This window comes from Mastomys coucha, unplaced genomic scaffold (genome assembly GCF_008632895.1).
Source record: "Mastomys coucha isolate ucsf_1 unplaced genomic scaffold, UCSF_Mcou_1 pScaffold8, whole genome shotgun sequence".
In the NCBI taxonomy this organism is placed as follows: domain Eukaryota; kingdom Metazoa; phylum Chordata; class Mammalia; order Rodentia; family Muridae; genus Mastomys; species Mastomys coucha.
This window is the reverse complement of record NW_022196914.1, coordinates 49,729,771-49,746,955: the sequence shown is the minus strand read 5'-3', so window position 1 is coordinate 49,746,955 and position 17,185 is coordinate 49,729,771. Positions and strand designations below refer to the sequence as shown.

At 34.7% G+C, this 17,185-nt stretch overlaps 1 protein-coding gene across 2 annotated transcripts in view; it reads right to left on the bottom strand.

Annotated features, from left to right (window-relative positions):
• The window catches only part of Edil3 (EGF like repeats and discoidin domains 3), a 486,419-nt gene that overhangs the window by 21,965 nt on the left and 447,269 nt on the right, over nt 1-17,185 (bottom strand). For both annotated transcript variants that reach the window (XM_031360541.1, XM_031360542.1), the window contains one exon: nt 11,710-11,865. In XM_031360541.1, the coding sequence (XP_031216401.1) occupies nt 11,710-11,865 (156 nt within the window). The remainder of the gene's footprint in view (nt 1-11,709; nt 11,866-17,185) is intronic.

Sequence of the window (17,185 nt, the reverse complement as noted above, 5' to 3'; positions counted from 1 at the left end):
TATATATATATATATATACACAAATGCTATAACAATTAGTGAAAAAGTCCATGAGTCTGAAAGAGAGCAGTGAGGAGTACATGAGTTGTTCAAAAGGAAAGGGAGGGGTTAAATGCAATGTAATTATATAACAATCTCAAAAGGTATAAACAACTTTCACATTTATACAAATATAGGAATCTCTATATTCTTTGCTTTAACTCCTCTATAGGTAAGGTCATTGGGTTTTCTCAGTTTCAGGTCAACTGGACACAGCTAGAATCATTTTAGAAGAGGGAACCTCAACTGAGAAAATTTCCCCACTATATAGGCCTGTGAGCAAGCCCATGTTGAAATTTCTTGATTGATGACTGATGGGGTGGGCCAAGCTCACTGTGGGTGGTACTATCCCTAGAAAGGTTGTCCTGGATTTTATAAGAAAGCAAGCTGAACAAGGCTTGAGGATCAAGGCAGCAAGCAGCACCCTGCCATGACTTTTGCATCAGCTTTTGCTTCCAAGTTTCTTCTCTGAGCTCCAGCCCTACCTGCCTTCAATAATGGACAGTGCTGTGGAAATGTAAGCAAAATAAATCCGTTTATCCCCAATCTGTCTTTTGGTTATGGTATTTTATCACGGCAATAGACAGTGATGCTAAGGCAAGCCCTAACATTGAATTATTGCAAAGAATAAAGCAGGTATGTTTCTGAACAATTGGTTCCAGATGGTGTGTATTTAAATAGCAATGTCCTTACTTTTAAACAAAGCTTAAACTCTATCACTGTCTCCCTAACTCTAGTTTCAACGAAGTCATTGAGCAAACATTCCAGTGAGTAAAGTGAAAGGTGACAGAGGATGTGTTTCCATCATGTGGTGGGATAATTTATCATTGAAACCCAAGATTTTATGTGCAGTCATCTCCTTCTCAGAAATTGCTTTCAGAACAAAACTTCTTTTCCTTCTCATTCAACCTTATTTGAAATTGTGTCAGGGACTGACTCTGAGGTATTGGCACTAATATCTGGAATGGTCAAGTGATCAGTAGACAGAGTACTCCTCTGATAGAACAATTCACTTCTTAGTGCACCCTGGCCCATATTCCTTCCTGATTACCACAAATTTCATTCTCTTTATTTTTGAAGTGCACATGAATACATTTGTGTGTGTGTGTGTGTGTGTGTGTGTGTGTGTGTTTGTACAGAGTTCATGTCATATATGTGCTGGCATATAGAGGCCTGAGGCTACTGTTGAATATCTTTCTCTATTACTCTTACATTATTATTACCATTATTATTTATTGACTGGAGCTCACCAATTTAGCTTAACTCATTAGCCATGAGGACTTTCCTCTTCCACCCTGAGAAAGACTTTTTATATTAAAGATTTACATTCTAGGCATGGGGGATGGAGCAGAGACTGAGGGAATACTCAACCTATAAGTTGCCCAACTTGAGACCACCCCATGGACAAGCACTAATCTATAACAAACAGTATTAATGATACTCTGTTATGCTTGCAGATAGGAGTATATTGTCCTCTGAGAGGCCCCACCCTGCAGCTGAATCAGTTAGTTATAAACACCCACAGGCAAACAGTAGATGGAGCATGGGGACTCTTATGGAATAATAGGAGGTTTGTTGGTCCACAAGAATACAACAGAGTCAACTAACCTGGACCCTTGTGACTCTCAGAAACTGAACCACCAACCATAGAACATGCATGAGCTGTACCTAGGTTTCTTACTCATATGCAGGAGATGTGCAGCTTGGTTTTCATGTGAGTCCTGAACAATTGGAATGGGTAATATATCAAAAGCTGTTGTCTGTATGTGGGATATGTTCTTCTATCTGGGCTGTCGTGTCTTACCTCAGTGAGAAGAAGTGCCTAGCCTAGCAGAGACTTAATGTGCTAGGGTGGGAGAGATACTGGGGGTGGGGTAGGGGTAGCCACCTGCTCACAGAAGACAGGGGAGGGGAATGGGGAAAGGATTGAGGGAGGGATGATAGGGAGAGGGGCAGTGAACAGGATGTAAAGTGAGTAAGTAAAAAGATTAAATTAATTTAAAAAATAAACTGAATAAATGTGAAAAAATGCATTGCAACCACACTTCAACAATTTTTTCCTGTGACTGTTGTCTTACTATGAACTCTGTTTGAGGGATTTCAAACTTTCTAATGTGACTTCAGTTCCTTGATAGTGATCCCTTCAGGAGGTACAACAGGAGGTTCTGTGGCATTTGTTGTCTTGTTGAAGTTGAATACATCCTTCAGATCAGACCATGGAGACCTTGTAGTGAGTTTTAGGTATGTTAACATTGTTATCTTTATTATATTTTTACTTACATATTTTTGTGTGCATGTCACTGTACATGTGCAAAGGTCAACTTGGCAATAGTCAGTCCTTGCTTTCCACAGTGTCAGTGCCAAGGATTGAATTCAGGTCACTGTGTTTTTGTTGATAAGAGCTTTTATATGCTGAACTATCCTATTGGTCCAGTCATCGCTAAATGTTAGAAAAGGGAATGCAGTTGAGACCCAACATTCCTTTTGTCTACCAGAAAGTCATTGACTTTTGAAACTGATGATATGTGCAGAGAATCTCCTTGAACTTATTCTAGCAGACACTTCGCTTAGCTACATTTTAATTTTTCAAAATATGCTGATGAGTTAGAAGATTTTGCACTTCTCCTCATTATAAATTATGATCTTTGCTCCACTATAACATGCTCAGATACAGTCTCCTAGCAAGTAATTGAATGAATACAAATGTAACACCTTCAAAGAACTTTGTAAAAGTAATTTTTATTTGTCAGATTTAATTGTCTTCTTGGAGGCTTACTAATGAATAAGCTCACCCTTTCTTGTTCTTTATGAACTTTGGCTGGCTGGTTCAACTTAGCTGTTTTCGTCTCAAACTCCTTTCCATGTTGACTGATCCAATCTGGCTTCTCTCAGCTTCTTACTGGATTGCTCTGCTTGGCCTCAAACTAACTCTGACAATCATTAATGTCTAGGTGAAATTTAAGGCCTAGATGGAATATAAATGCCTAGGTGACAGTTACCTGGATAGCCTGCTATTATAAAGAAACTTTCTCATACATTTCTGCTGCTACTAGGAAATTTTCCAATGCTAAGTTTCATTACATATTCTGTTATGTTCTGTGCCCTTGGAAACCAATTATGATAAAAAATCAATAGAAATGTTTTGTATCATTACCCACAACAAGCTTTGACCCAAACCAACCACCCAAGAGCATTTCTTATGCCATAGCTTTTATGTTATAAGCTGCCTCTGGGATCGTTCCCAATATAAGAGTGATACCTGCCTGTACTAATATAAGAAACTATTTGGAATAAGACTTCCAATTTGAGCAGTGGTGCAGTAAGCTTAAGCTTCTGAGATCTCCCTGAGAACTGACATCCTACTTAGCATGAAGAAACATGTATGTGGGTAACTTACATCCTGTTTGGCAAGTTAACACATGAATGTTAGACAAATCCCATCCTTTTAAACAAGTTAGGACATGAATATTAAACAAGGGAAGTCCTCTCCACAGTTGAATACCCCAACCAATAGGAACAGAATAATGTACAACAAATACATGTTCCTAAGGGCATCCCTGATCCCTAAATCCTGATTGGTGAAATAATTTGGCACAGATGTTTGTGGATTTAGGGCATAAAAACCCTGTAGGATCTTAACTTGAGGTTGTAGTTCAGTTCCTGAATCTGTACTATGGTCGTGGTTGACCAATCCTGGAGCATAAACTCAATAAACTCTCTCTGTCTGAAAAAGATCGGTGTTTATGTGGTTTTTGAGGCAATTCCTGGAGCCCAACAGCAATTTGTTCCAATCTTCTGTCTCTTTCTTATTGTCTGGCTTCAACTGCCTAAGCTGACCTGCACTGAACTGCATGAACGTACTAATGAACACAACTCTACTGCACTGTACTCAGTGCAATGACCCCTGATTGTCCTCTCTCCTCATGCTGCTCTTAAATGCCTTCTCTTTCCTGTGATGTCCTCCTGAGACTTGGGCATATTGTATCTCTGACTCATTCTGTCAGATGTTTCTTAGATTCCTCACTTTGTCTGACCCTCAACTAGATATCACTCTTAAACACGGCTTTTTCCTTCTACCAACTAACCTTATGTTAAAGGTCTTTACTAAAGCTGTACCTGAATTCCAGGCAGATTACAGAGACCTAGAAGGTCTTTGGATGTGATGAGAGCAGCCAGGTTGATGAATTCAAATTCCTCTCCTCAGCTTTCCCCCTTAACTTGTGGTCCTAATTTTTTAGTTTTATTATTTTAGTTTAAATTCGATTTACTATTAAGTGCTTAAGTGAAGCTCTTTATAAGGAAATTTGTGAGCTTATGAAAAAATTCTTCAGAAACAAAATTATATTGACATTCATCAACTAGTTAGAGGCCAAAGTTCTAAGGATGACAATGTATTTCCGAGTAGCAAAAACTACATTTAATTCAAAATTTTAATTTTCATTCAGAGGTGATTATAATGATCCTTTCAACATTTGTTAACTTATGTTAACTATGTTCTCTATAAGCACTCTGACTTTCAGATATATAACTTTCAGATTCTCTGGGGCAGGGGCCAGAAGTCTCTTTGTTTTGTTTTGTTTTTTCTTCTTCTTCTTTTTGTTTATTTGTTTCTTTGTTTTCTCCTCTCTTTTTTTCTTGTTCCTGTCTTAATCTCATCCCCTCCTCCCACACACATTTGATTCTGGGCCTTCTGGGTTAATTTCTTAGAACTAGATTTAAAGGCCTGAATCAGCAGATGGGCTGTATTTTCAATAGACATTCCCATGAGTGTGATGATCAGGCATCTTCTTCATATCTCAACTACTGAATATGAAAGTTTACCAACATGAGTTGTAAGAGATGCTTTGTCCATTTATTGAATAAGATGTATCTTTCTTCCTTAAGTATCCATGCATCTTCTAAAAACAGGTTCTAGCTGAGTATGTTTACTCTTATAAGCTAGCAAATGAGACATAGCCCTCCACAACTGAAGTTCCAGGCAATCCGGCAGAGGAGGAAAGCTACCAAAACCCCGATATGTAAAACAAATACCAAATGCTGCCAACCAAATTATATTTGTTCCAGCATATTTTTTTTTCTGCCTAAAAATACAGGCTTTTAATATGGTAGCAGTGGGATACTTTGAACCATTTGCTTTTGCATTTACAGTATTACCAGTTCTTGCTTGTGGTTTTGTAGAATTTTCATAGTTTTAAGAAAAAGTCTTGTTTTATAACCCAGGCTCATCTGAAACTTGCTGTCTATCTCAAACTGACCTGGAATTTGCAATTGGTAAGCCTCAGTATCCTTATTGAGACAATATTCAGCCATGGGTCACCATACTGAGTCTATTTCCTTGTCAAGAAAATCTTGTAAAATTGAGTTAGTATTGGTTCACCTTGTTCTTGCATCTTTAGGCTTCTTTTAACTCTATCAAAAAAGAGAAGTGTTGAGGAAGATAAGAACTTTCTTCTCTACTTTCTCTATGTAGCAGAAAATAAAGATATTCCTGGAAGCCCATAGCATTTTTCTCATTTTCTGCATTCAATGTAAATTCAATATGATACTTATTCCCACTTTTTCTATTGAAAGAAAAAAAAAGTGTTATAGTTGGCTTATGTTATTATTTGAAGAAGTATTTCTCATATAGTTTTGGCAATTAAAGATTTATTGAAACACACCCACACAAAACAAGTTTTAGAAAGTTTTTGTTTTTTGAAAGTTTCTGAGAAATTTTTCATTCTTCTTCGTGGTTTTAAAACACTTGATGATTTCAAGGATGAAGAAGGCACAAAATGTGACAGCTTTTTCTTCCTCAAAGCTTTTGTTGTATACATTCACATTTCAACACCATGAAATTATGACTAATATGCTGAATAAGGAAACTTATTTTTTAGCTTTTAATATTTCCATATATGAACTCTTTGTAAAATTTATTATTGTTTTGGTTTGGTTCTATCCTCCAAAATTAAAAATACTGAAAGGGCCTGTCAAGTTTTGTAGCTTTCCTGTTAAACATAATAAAACCACACTCCAGCAGTGTGAAACAAATATCACCTTCATAAGAGCGAGGGAACATTTGACTTTCAAATAAAAAAAAATAGCTGAATCCATGTTGTGAAAGAAGCAAAAAGCTAATTCAGTGTTAGGAAATACTGTTTACTGGAAAAAGGACTGTAGGAATGTGTTGACTGTGTGAGTGTGCCGTCACAGGCTCAGTTAGACAAGACAGAGTACTGAATACTGTTAGCTTACAGAACTGTGGGTGGAAACATTATGTTGGCATGATGAGAACGGGCCATCTCTTTGCCTTCTGTTGAGTTTTGTTACTTGTGTATGCATAAGTAGGTGAGGACATTTTTATGTACATTCAGATACTGCTATATGCACATATATTTTTTCATAAGTTTTCTAAAGATCTGTTACTTAATGACATAGAAACAAAACATTTATATATTTTTGGAATTTTATTTATACCACTTATGGAATAACAGCATTGCTACCCCTCGATGATTGCATTTCTAATATAATCTTGTTGAGGAAGGCCAGCACAGGAGTTAGTTTAGCTTGGGACTCCCATAAACTTGGCTCCTTCACCTGCATATACCATGGAAGTGTCTTCTCTGCTTGATGTTACATTGTTCTCCCAATAATGTACACAGCAAACTCAGAACCCCTTAATCCCTTACCTGGATACTTCCATACAGAAAAATAGGATAAGTTCCCTCAACTTTGTTAACAAATAAATTTAGAAAGTTTCTATCAAGTATATTCCCAAGGAACATGAATAATAGAAGGACCAGTCTGGACTGAACTAGTTCTGGGTGCACTCAATAAGGCAAAGCTGCCCTGTAATAAACTTTTATGGATGCTCTATAATTTATCATTTTATGTCTTTGTATAATTGAACTTGCATATAATTAAGATGAGATCTATCATGAGGGGACCTGAGAGGTAGAAACATGATAACACTTCTAATTTAATCTGTCACACCAGATAGAAAATTACTCTAACTATTCCTATTTAGTAAGTAGTGCTGCCTCCTTTAGAATTCAGGAATAACACTCTGGGTTACTAAGGCTACTGAGCTTTATTGCAAAACTATGTGAGCCTTTATTTTTGATTCTTTGGACAAGGAGCCAGGAACATGGATTAAAGCTGAACTATATTCTCCCATCTGTAACACGGTCTGTATTCACATTGAATATATATATATATTCAAAATCGGCATCTATTACTATCCTACAGCATTTATCCTAAAATATGTAATTTATCTATTTACTGTGGCAAAAACTTATGCTTGGGTTCTTATTTGTTAATATTGAAGAGTTCTTATGAAACATAGGCATACAAAATAAAGAATGTAAAGAATCAACTGGAAATGGCTTTCTCAAACTCAGAAAAAATCATTGATGTGATGTGTTAGGTAAGGCAAAAAAAGGTTGTTGACACCTACATCTATTATTTGTATAAATAGAGGTACAATATCTACAATAATGATAATAAATAAAGTGTGTTCATATTTGTCAAAAGCATACAATTTGCTTGATTTATATTTATTACATATACTCTCATAAGTATTTAAACAATGTCTACAATATAACTTTATATTTTCTTTGTTAGATACTCTTCTATATAAGGATGTATAATGTCCTTTTAGTCCCCATTTTATTACATGTCATGTCTTGGCCCCCGCTAGCATATTAGTTTGTAATAAATAATAAATGCATATTAGGCTTCTTAATTTTATTTGAACAGTTGTAATATTTTAAACAAACTATCAGATTTATTTCTAAAACTTGCAATGAAATGTTTATAATGTTTAAATGTTTTAATTTTTATTTAAAATATTTTCATATAGTATGTTTTTATCATATTTCCCTACTTTCTCCAGCTCTTCCTCACTTCCTTATACAAAAGTTCATGTTTATGGACCTTGAAGTTGTAGAAGCTCAAGGCTGGCCCTGTGTCACTTTCTCTTCCTGCTCCCTGCTGATCCATAGGTAGAACTCTAAGCTACTTCTCAAGCACCATGTCAGCCTGTATGACATCATGCTTCCTGTCATGACAATGATGAGCAAACCTCTCATCTGAATGCTCAGGCCCAATGCAATGTTTCCCTTCATGAGAGAAGCCGTGGTCATGGTGTCCCTTCCCAGCAATGAAGACACTAACATGAACATTATTAATAACAATGATAATAATGATCCTTAAATGTTTTTATATCTAAAATCTATTTTATTTTGCTTAGAGAGTTAAGAGTATGAGGCTTTATATTAATTTTAAATTAGGTTTTGATAGTTGATATGAATGATGTAAATTCCAATACATTATATAAAATAACTAAATATTTTAACCAATGAACTAGATAAAGGAGAATCACTAAAATTTCAAACTTACTCAAATGAAAGCAAAAATAAAAGGAGCAATAAATAAGGAACAAATACTTAAATGATTAGTTTAAAGGCATTTACATCAATATTCATATCAAATGTAGTAGCTTGAAAGCTATCTTTTTGCTTTGTTTTCAAACTGCAGTTAGATTGAACTTAAAAATCATACTATACACAGGAGCTTCATGCCAAATTTAATATTAATAAGTAAAATGTACATGCCTTACATGGAGGTAATGTTTTCAAATGCTGAAGCATCTCTATTAATGTCTTATTAAACAGATATCAGATATGTTTAATTAATAATAGAATGAATGTAAAACTATTATTTAATGCAAATATTACTTAATTTCTAAGTGACAGTAAGACTTTGTGCAAACATCTGAAGAAAATGATATCATGGCAAAGAGGAATAGGCAAATCCATAATCATAATGATAGTGATATTCCTCTCAGTAACAGACAGTCAGCATACAAAACACCAGGAGGATACAGAATCCCTGAATACCATTATCCAGCAACTTCAAGGAAAGTATTTGCATATGTTTCAGACTAAGATAATAAGATCAAGTGTGTTCATTAGCAAATGCCTCGTCTATCAGCAAAACAATTTAAAATATTTAAATATAAGCACTAATTTACATTGTAAATGTAAATTGAGATAAGTATTTCAACAAATGAATGTTTGCTTGTTCTTTTGTTTTAGATTTTGTGTTTTAAAAACAGTTTCAAATGTAACCCAGTCTAGCCTAGAACTTGTACCAGCTTTTTTGCCCCAGTTTCCTGAGAGCTGAGATGATATGCATGCACCACCATGTCTTGTTGACTATGAGGATTTCGTACTATTGATTTTAGTACCTATTAGAAATAGTTTAAAAGATGTCCCTGTCTTATAACTGATTTAAAGACCATATAAAGTTTGAAGAAATCTATTTTTTTGCTGCATACAACTCTACCCACCAAAGTGTCAATAAATCCTGGGAGGAGTTTAGACTGATGTTTGTCAACCCTTGTTACAAAATTTTGTTTATAGTTCATAAAATAAATATGAAAACATTTCTAACAAAATGTTCAGTATATATTTGATCTGAGATGCCACCTATTATAGCATATACCACTAGTTCACATTGTTGAATGAAAGAGCAATTGTTCACAACTAAAATGTAAGTTAGGTGTGTGGGGAGGTGAAGAGGATCTGTGAGGTGCTCTGGAAAAGAAAACCTCATCAGATATAATCCATGAACTTTTTTCTATAAAAATATAGAACCTGATACATTGCTTTATAAAGCATGCAAATTGCAAAGGTCAGCTCAGGAACTTTGAGAAGGTCATGGAACACTTGCCCCTCCAGAGGGGAGAGGCTAATTAACATTCCTCAGACCACAGAGTGGGAACCAACCTGCAGGTGAGGACACATTCAGCAGGGCAGACCGTTGCCCACCTTCAGATAAGAGAAGTCCTTGCCACCTCATTCCATAAAGACCATTCAGTTTAAAAAGTCACACTGTTCTGCCAACAACATTGTGCTTAATGGCTGCTGCCCTGAAAACAGTATAAACGCTCACAGAACAAGCTGTGTGTGGTCGCAGCCTCTCCTTCAGGTCTGGGATGATCCAAGTGCATTGGAACAATAAATTCCTCTTGCTTTTTGCATCGATTCAGGCTTCATGTGGTTCACTCAGGGGGTCTCTGGTAAGCTAAGGCTCAACAGAGTCTTACAGAATGACTTAATGTGCTGTCATAAGACTTTACCAACTTCTGATATTTTAAAGTGTAAAACGTGTATGTTCTGAATTGTTAAATGGCACACTCAGAAATAGGAAAATACAAAGAGATGTGAACTTTTCAGATTAAAACCTAAAACTGTTTCCAGTCAATGAGCTTGTTGGAACTGAATTCAAACTAGTATCTCACTGAAATAGCTTTCCTGGCCTATAGGTTACTGGGCAGATTGATAAATACTCTGCTTTGACCATTTAAGTAAGAAAGTTATTCTCAAGGTTTTGTTGGTTCACAATACACCAATAGCAAGGATACAAAAGACATTATCTAATGTAAAAAGTTATGAACACTTGAAACATGTGAGTTTCTTAAACTTTTCTTCAACCTTAGAGCTAAACATTTCTATCCATGTCTTCTGAAATGTGGAGCTTTTTGTATAAATGACACTGTGTAATAAGTCAAATCAATGACTTTGGGCCACTAGAGGCTGCATATATGTGGCCAGAAGTATAAACCAGTCTCCAAGCCTTCTTTTTTCCAGAGTTCCACAGAAATTGATATAAGTTAGTAAATGAAGTGTTCAAGAGGACTAGAAGTTAATAAATAGGAATTTCAAACTTAAGGAGGTACATGGTATGTGAAGTCATAAAAATAGATAATTTATTTAAAAATTTTTAAATTTCCAAATTTTAGTGTACTCACACAAACTTAGCATGACATACTACCCAAAATTTGTCTATCTCTAATGTTTCTATTTCTCCTTAACTATTTTAGAGCAGTTACCCACTGAAGTATTTTTCTTACCTGAATGTTTCTTCTAATTTCACTAATTCATTCATAGTATTTGTCTTAACAAGCATTTTATGCCTGTTAATTATGATAAAATTTCATGCCTCTTTTAAGTTTATGTTATAAAGTAAATTTTAAATATCCACATCTTAGGGCATTTTATGGGAGTTTTACTAGTAAAACTACTTGCTTTTATAGGTTTTACTATATTCACATATTCTTTTTGGTTGTTGTTGTTGTTGTTGTTTTTGTTTGTTTTGTTTTTTCGAGACAGGGTTTCTTTGTATAGCCTTGGCTGTCCTGGAACTCATTCTGTAGACCAGGCTGATCTCAAACTCAGGAAATCACCTGCCTTTGCTTCCCAAGTACTGGGATTAAAGGTGTAAGCCACCACCACCTGGCACATATTCTTATTTAACATGATTTATTGTATACTTTGCCATTAATTTTAGAATAATTTCAGAATTGTTTGGGGATTTTTTTTACTGGTCCTTTGCTAATATATTATGAATTCCAGTTCTATATTTTAATAGATTTGTATCTCTGTTTCTTTTGTTTGTTTGTTTCTTTTTTTCCTTTTTATTATGTTTTTGTACTTGTTTGCATGTTTTGTTCTCTAAAGAGAGAAAGAAGAGCCATGTAGTTGGGTGGCTGGGGAAGTGGAGAACAACTGGGGAGAGTTGCAAAGAAAGGAAAACTATGATGGAATACATTACACACATTTTTTTTCCATTAAAAAATTAAATAGAGTCCAACTCTTCACTCTATAAGGCACATGAATAATTTACCTTATCTTTTCTCTGTTTTTCATCCTGGTACACCATCCAGTGTTCTCCATCATTGCTGTAGGCTAGTTTGTATGAACCAACAAACTGCACATGACCAAAATCCTTTGCTCCTTGAGTAATGATGCCTGTCACTTTGGTAGGGACAAGAAGATCAACCTAAAAAGAGAAGAGAACATTCCTTAAATGCCATGACTTAACCCATTGTAAATCTGTAAATCTCTTGAACTCAAGAAATTAAAAACCATATATGTGAAATGAAAATGTCTCCTGGTTATTTGTACTTTGAAAGAGGTGACTGCATTTATCAGTGGCTTGTATTTAGATTTTGTAGTCAGGTGTTAGTCCAAGATGTCTTGGACAATCATACTGATCATCTTAGAATACAGTGATGGTTAGTTTGGCTCACTAGTTCTTCCCATATTTAACTATTTCACCTATAGTGAAACCATCTGACACTGAGTTTGAACAATTGTGCTCATAATGTAATCTACATACTTATTGATCAATCCAATCACTTAAAAACAAAATTCTTCACAGAGAGTAATACAAACAGTATTTAATATTTGATAAATAAATGTTAAATAAGATTCTCACTGACTTTTGTGAATTTTGTTCAATTCGGGAATACATAATTTATTAATAGTAATTGTTGTACTCTGAAAATTTCCTTTCAGAAAATTATAATCACAAATAATTTGAGGATGTAATCAAGTGTTCAAACCTGAAGGACATCCATAAGGGCAAATGGAGAAAAGGAAAAAAATAAGGATTAAAAGTATAAAAGTCTAACTGTAGGGTCTGAGCTGTTATATTTTGTCTTCTTATAAAAAAAGTGAATGAAACCTATAAATATATCATATGAATGAAACACATAAATGAAGTGAATGAAAACTAAACTATTACATATTAAGATTATCAAAATATGAATGAAACCTAGGGGCTAGGAATGCTTTTCATTAAATAACAGCAAAAAAACATCAGAGAAAATTTCCCACTTATTTTTAAACTCATTCTTAACCTTTTTACATCTTTCAATGCTAAGAAAAACTAAATTTAGAAACTTTCTTTTCTTTGCAGACAACTTTTGAAGTCACCTTTGCCTTTATTTGTGTTCCCTTATTTATAGCTTCCCTTCTTGCCTGTGCAAAGCACTGTCTTCCAGCTATTTCCTGACTAAGTTCCATGCTACATCCTTGATGTTATCTCTAAACACTATGATCCCATGAGTGACCTCAGTGCTTTCAAACGCTGTGTTCTATTGTTACCATTTCAAGTCTTCTCTTTTATGAAATTTTAAAGTAACGCCAAATAGATGGCTATAGGTCAGATATAGGCAATGACAACAACCTACAACAGATAGCTGTGGTGTATAAATAGCATATTTGGTGATAAAAATATCCATCAAAATATGTGAAAATATTTCTAAGTGTTATACTTTGAGACTACAAACACAGACACACATACAAAGTATGTATACAATGTATATGTGTGTGAGTGTATTTAAATTTATAAGGAGTTTTTCTTATTTGAGAGATCCTTTAAAGATAGTAAGCTAAATATAAATGACTGATTAAGATAAAAGAATGCCTCTACCGTATTGTGAATGTTCATGAAAATATTTCAGAGTGAAATATTATCAGTGTATGATGTCATCTAAAATACCCCATTAGTGAAGCAAGAATTTTGAAGGGCAAACATGCTATCCTGGGAGTAGATGTTGCTCATATTGTCTAGGAGTGTTCCTGGGTACCACAGATTTGATGCTTTGATTGGCCACATGCTATATTATCTCTTTATACATGAGGGAATAGATACCTAGAGAAGTCACCAAACCACCACATATTCCAAAGGCAACAGTGAATAAATAACTTGAGATTCTAAATTATTTCTCTTTCCCCCAGAGTTTACATGAATCCTTCGATCAGTACATCATACTTTCATTCAAAATGTCGATTATTTAATCTTTTTCTTTCTGTGACTAATGGATACTTTGGGAGAGATCACTACATTCATTATATAGACAGAGAAACAAAAACAAGCTGAATTCACCTTAGGAGAATTCTGTGAATTTTCACTCTGCTATCCAGCTGACTCAGCTTTAAAATAAGGGTAGCTTTTACCGTTATATTTCCAAATCTAACTGCCCAGAGACATTTGGTCAAAGTCTGCTGTCAATCATAATGTTCTTCATTCTGTTGACATTTAAAACTGATAAAAGAAATGAGGTACCAGACATGAGCCACTGTGTACCTTCATAGGCTGCAAATACACAGGAACTCAATGGCTCAGGGAAATGAACCACTCAGCATCGACTCTTCAGCCTGAAATGTCTGCTCAGATGTCAGGAGGAATCTTCCAGCATAGTTTTCTGTGTTGATTCCTACAGTCATCTGGGTTTCCTGAGGGGTGGAGACGTTTTCTCCTAAGTTGTATGTCTTGGCTCCTGCCAACAGGTATGTTTCTCACCCACTCCAGCTGCTCCATTTCGCTAGCTTTAAAAAAAATATATCTAGAAATGTTTTTCATTTCTCTTTCAGTTAAGCAAGCTTCTGTACTTAAACAGGCAGCATAGGCAGCAATCTGTTTAAACCTGGACTTTATCCTAAAATTCCCTGCACTAAATTTAGAACACCAGCTCTAAGAAGGCTTCTTTCAGTACAAAAATAATTTTGACTTACATGTAAGATGAGCTTGCTGAAACAGGGCACATACAGAACTCATCCAAAGCAAGACACTGAGAGAATTCTGGCCAGTTCCTTGGGATTCTTGTAAATCTGAGTTAAAGGGGAACTACAGACTTTCTAGACTAAATACGACTCCAGCAGACCTCACCTCCTGAGGTTTCACGAGAATAAGACAGATTATTGAGAGCACTGGGCAGTCTCATGGCTTGACATTTTGCAGAGTTCACTAGACTTATGCCTGAATCTGATTGACACAAACCTGTCATGTAACAAGTTCTTAGTAATAGTCTTGTTAGTTTCAACTGGCGCTGATGCCTTAGTTGGTCCCATGAAGAGGAACAAACCTAGGACGAAGGAAGCCATTGTGTGTCCTTGCAGAAAATGCTATCTGACTTAATGTGGTGCTGTCTATATGACATAATATTATTTTTTTGGTTAAGGAAATGAAGTATTGTAGTTGTAGCAAATAGATTGTCAGCAAAAACAACCAGCTAATAATTCTTTCATGTTTCAAAACTCAATTTTAAAAGTTGGCAACTTTCCCAAAGGTGGAAGTGAAGACTGCTTGCTGACCATACGTGCTTTTCTTCTTTCTCAGTCTCTATATCAGAAAAGTTAAATCAACCATTGCCTGGGGTTTATGAAGATAAAATGAGTTTGCATATGAGCACATATATAATATCATAGAATGAATAGTATAAAGAACATTAATTAGAAGATCAGATAAAAGTGAGAAAACAATTGAATAATCTATCAGAACCTAGATAGAAGGCTGTAGAAGTGGGGAATTGAGTGCCTAGAGTTTACATGTATATAAACATATGCATAAGTAAACATAAATGAAAGAAAGGGCCATAGATTTGAAAGATTGTAGAGAAGGGTTCATGGGAGGTCTTAAAGGGAGGAAAGAAAGGAAGAAATATAATTATAATCTCAGAAATTAAAAAAGGATAAAAATTTTATTTATAACATGAAAAAGTGAGTTGAAGTCTATTTTGATCCTGTGTTCATAGCGTATACAAAGATAATTATTTCGTTTTAAAATAGTGAGAGAAAATTTGATATAATCAAAGTTCTTATTTATGAGTAAAATAGTTAACAGATAACACAAACAAGTTTTATAACATATTTTGCATTACTGTTTAAATATTCTCTTGTACATAATATAAATGTAGTATAAACCTGTTACATTGAAATGTTTAGGTTTTCTATATATTCAGTAGAAATATACTTTCTCCATAGGATATTAACCCATTGTTGTTTAGATCTATGAATGCATAATCCACATATATTGCAGGCAAAATATTTAAAGAAACTTGTTTTCAGTAGACATGGGATTTTATGCATGCTAGACAAAGTATGGCAGAGCCACACACCTGTTCTTATGAATACTTATTTTGCCTAGACATTGAATCATACAATTTTATATAATGTCAGTTAGGTTGAGGTTATACAATAACTCCTACTTGCATTTCAACAATGTTGTTATCATTATATATCGACTGTTTTATTTATTTTTTTTAGTGGGCACACAGGCCAATTAGTGAGTTATTTTATGAATTATTATTCACTTTCAGCATCTAATTTGATCTTGCTATTCTCAGGTTTAGAATCCTTACATAAAGTGTATGCCTGATAATATATGAAATCTAGAACCCATTACTATAATCTCTGTAGTAGAATAATTAATTTCAAATGTAGTTTTTACCATTTAAAATGGAAGTTGGTTTTCTTATGTTATATTTTAACAAGAAAATCTGAGTAATAAAATCATAAGCATGGTGCTAGGAGAAGCTTTCTCAGAGCAGGTGGGCATGCACTATTGTGTTTGCAGATATCCGGCATGTGGCAACATTCCAAATATCCAGTTCTCACCTGTCCTGGATTAAAGTTAGAGAAAATTCTACATTTAATGGCTACATTCAATTGCGTAATACACAGAGATGTATGTCAGCTTGAACTTCACCCCCCCCCCACTTGCTGTCAGCTTATAATGGTTATTTTCTAAAATGGTGAATTTAGAATCATGCACATTGTTTTACTGAATATTTTAACTTAATACAAGTGGCTTTGTGATTAGGAGCATGTTGGAATTAATCATTTAATTTTAATAATCTTTTTATGGTAAAAAATAATTGTGTGCTGAATAACAATCTTTATGAAGGAGATAAAAGCAACTTTGTCTCTCAGATGGAATTGGTCCATGTCTTTGTCTATGTTTGTGTTTCTGAAAAATTTCTAATGTTTGGCATTTATAGATGATTTTATATAAATATATATATATATATATATTGTTTTTTTGAGACAGGGTTTCTCTGTATAACCCTGACTGTCTTGGAACTCACTCTGTAGACCAGGCTGGCCAAGAACTCAGAAATCCACCTGTCTCTGCCTCCCAAGTGATAATTTTTAAATTATTAAATATCTATCTGTTTATTTATTTTTCATTAATTCATTAATTTATTCATTTTACCTCCTGATCACAGGTCATCTCTTTTCCTAAGGTTAAATATTATTTTTAAACATAAGTCCTAGTTTGCCTTTTATTGTAATAAATACCAAAGCCCGAAACAACTTGAGGAAGGAAAAGATTTACTTAGATTTCAGATTACAGTCCATCACTAAGGGAAGCTAGGAACTCAAAGCAGGATTCTGGAGGTAAGAATTAAAGTGGAGAATATAGAGGAATGTTGCCACATTTCTTGTACTGTTCAAGCCTGTCATGCACACTTGCGTGATGGCGGTATTTGAGGCGAAAACTTCAAGGAAAGTCAGCCTCCTGTCTCTGCATT